Raw genomic sequence first — 2,500 nt, forward strand, 5'->3', positions numbered from 1 at the left:
TACCTGTGTCTGTAGGTGTGCTTACCTGTCTGCGGGTGTGTTTACCTGTCTGCGGGTGTGTTTACCTGTCTGCGGGTGTGTTTACCTGTCTGCGGGTGTGTTTACCTGTCTGTAGGTGTGTTTACCTGTCTGCAGGTGTGTTTACCTGTCTGTCTGTAGGTGTGTTTACCTGTCTGTAGGTGTGTTTACCTGTCTGCGGGTGTGTTTACCTGTCTGTGGGTGTGTTTACCTGTCTGTAGGTGTGTTTACCTGTCTGTAGGTGTGTTTACCTGTCTGCAGGTGTGTTTACCTGTCTGCAGGTGTGTTTACCTGTCTGCAGGTGTGCTGCAGCTGTTGGCCTGTCAGAGTGTGGAACCTCCAGTCAGTTTGGACTTGAAGGGTGGAGTCAGTGTGAAGCTGCACTTGGCTCCGCCCAGAATCTCCACAGCAAATGAGAACACTGGGATCCTGCAGGATGGAATAATGCCTCACTGACTGGAGATATTTTTCACAGGTGAGAGGAGCCCTATGATGATGACATCATCACAGGTGTCTTACCTGTGTGTTTGGGGCGATGAGTCTGTAGAAACATCCGGGATGAAGGAGAGGAAACCAGCGAGCAGACGCACCTGAGAACACCAGCACCACCTGCACACAGGTAACTGTTGAATCACTGAGCACAGGTGCATTATGGGATGAAACAGCTGATGAGGTGTGCGGCATGTCTCACCTTGCCCTCCCGCTCTGCGTCTGCCTCGCTGTCTGCCATTGGTCCGTTCTTTGGGTCCCTCCCCCAGCTGGTCACAGCACCAATCACAGCAGCTCTGACAGAGAAGCAAGCCGTCAACCCCGCCTCCCCACTCTTTAACTCCGCCCCCATGTTCCTCCAGGCCACGCCCTCCTTTTGCTCCACCCTTATCACCGTAGAAACACAGGGCCGTGAGCTGCTGGCCGTTGTCAAGGTAACAGAGGTGGAGGCAGAGTGGGAGTCGTCTGCTGCGTCGTCTCTTCTTCTCTTCTTCCCCGTGACTCCGTCCTCTTCTTCTTCTACTGTCCGTTTCCTCCTGGTGATGTCATCTCCTGGCTCCTCCCCTCGCGGTCGCAGGTGTGTTTCCATGGCAACAGATGGACTCAGGATGTGAAGGTGATCAAGAGAAAACTGCAGGTACACTCTGCCCACACACACACACACACACACACACACCATCCTGTGTTTGTCTGAACACCTGTAGTGTGTGTGTGTGTGTGTGTGTGTGTGTGTGTGTCTGAGTACCTGTAGTGTCTGTGTGTGATGAACTTGTCCTGGTCCAGGTGTTGGTAGGAGGGGAAATCTGATTGGATGAATCTCTCTGATACCATGGTGAATTGTTTGACACACACAAGACTACCTGTAAAACACACACACACATCAATAGCCAATTTAATGTGAGTGTGTGTGTGTGTGTGTGTGTGTGTGTGTGTGTGTGTTACCTATCCAGGCGGTGTTGAACACAGCTGTCTGACGCCCCTCCTCTTCCTGGCTGGCTTCAGTGACAACACAGGCCACGCCCCCTGTCCTGTCCCTGAGCTGCAGACTGTGTTCAGACTGCTGTGATGGAAGCTCTAACACACCCACCACCAGCAGGGGGCGCTGCCTGTCAGACAACACGGAGGGTTAAAGCCTAAAGCATAAAATTAAATCACTGAGGACGCCACACGTTCTGCCAGGTCAGAGGTCATGGTTTACCTGAGCTTGTCTCCACTCTGCTGGCTTTTCTGGGGGTCAGAGGTCAGGCTCCTGCAGGACCAGGCCAGTGCCGAGTTAATCTGAGAGCTGGACAAACTTGATCCACCAGGGGGCAGCAGTGAGCTCAGAGACACAGAAGACCAGCACTCCGACTGAAGGGACTGACAGAGCTCCGATACACTGATGTACTGATGCACTGCAGGGTCAACACTGTACTGTAGAGACAGAGACACTGCACTGTAGAGACAGAGACACTGCACTGTAGAGAGACAGAGACACTGCACTGTAGAGACAGAGACACTGTACTGTAGAGACAGAGACACTGTACTGTAGAGACAGAGACACTGCACTGTAGAGACAGAGACACTGCACTGTAGAGAGACAGAGACACTGTACTGTAGAGACAGAGACACTGCACTGTAGAGACAGAGACACTGTACTGTAGAGACAGAGACACTGTACTGTAGAGACAGAGACACTGCACTGTAGAGACAGAGACACTGTACTGTAGAGACAGAGACACTGTACTGTAGAGACAAAGACACTGCACTGTAGAGAGACAGAGACACTGTACTGTAGAGACAGAGACACTGCACTGTAGAGAGACAGAGACACTGTACTGTAGAGACAGAGACACTGCACTGTAGAGACAGAGACACTGCACTGTAGAGACAGAGACACTGTACTGTAGAGACAGAGACACTGCACTGTAGAGACAAAGACACTGCACTGTAGAGAGACAGAGACACTGTACTGTAGAGACAGAGACACTGTACTGTAGAGACAGAGACACTG

At 51.8% G+C, this 2,500-nt stretch overlaps 1 protein-coding gene across 1 annotated transcript in view; it reads right to left on the bottom strand.

Annotated features, from left to right (window-relative positions):
* ctc1 (CTS telomere maintenance complex component 1) overlaps nucleotides 1-2,500 on the bottom strand; it is a 12,990-nt gene that overhangs the window by 4,738 nt on the left and 5,752 nt on the right. The window contains exons 11-16 of the mRNA XM_079371456.1: nucleotides 1,706-1,920; nucleotides 1,450-1,613; nucleotides 1,253-1,367; nucleotides 710-1,151; nucleotides 538-627; nucleotides 310-447 (exon numbers count right to left, since the gene is read on the bottom strand). Coding sequence (XP_079227582.1) covers nucleotides 310-447; nucleotides 538-627; nucleotides 710-1,151; nucleotides 1,253-1,367; nucleotides 1,450-1,613; nucleotides 1,706-1,920 — 1,164 coding nt within the window. The remainder of the gene's footprint in view (nucleotides 1-309; nucleotides 448-537; nucleotides 628-709; nucleotides 1,152-1,252; nucleotides 1,368-1,449; nucleotides 1,614-1,705; nucleotides 1,921-2,500) is intronic.

The sequence above is a fragment of the Symphodus melops genome, assembly GCF_947650265.1.
Source record: "Symphodus melops genome assembly, chromosome: 20".
NCBI classification, from domain to species: Eukaryota; Metazoa; Chordata; class Actinopteri; order Labriformes; family Labridae; genus Symphodus; species Symphodus melops.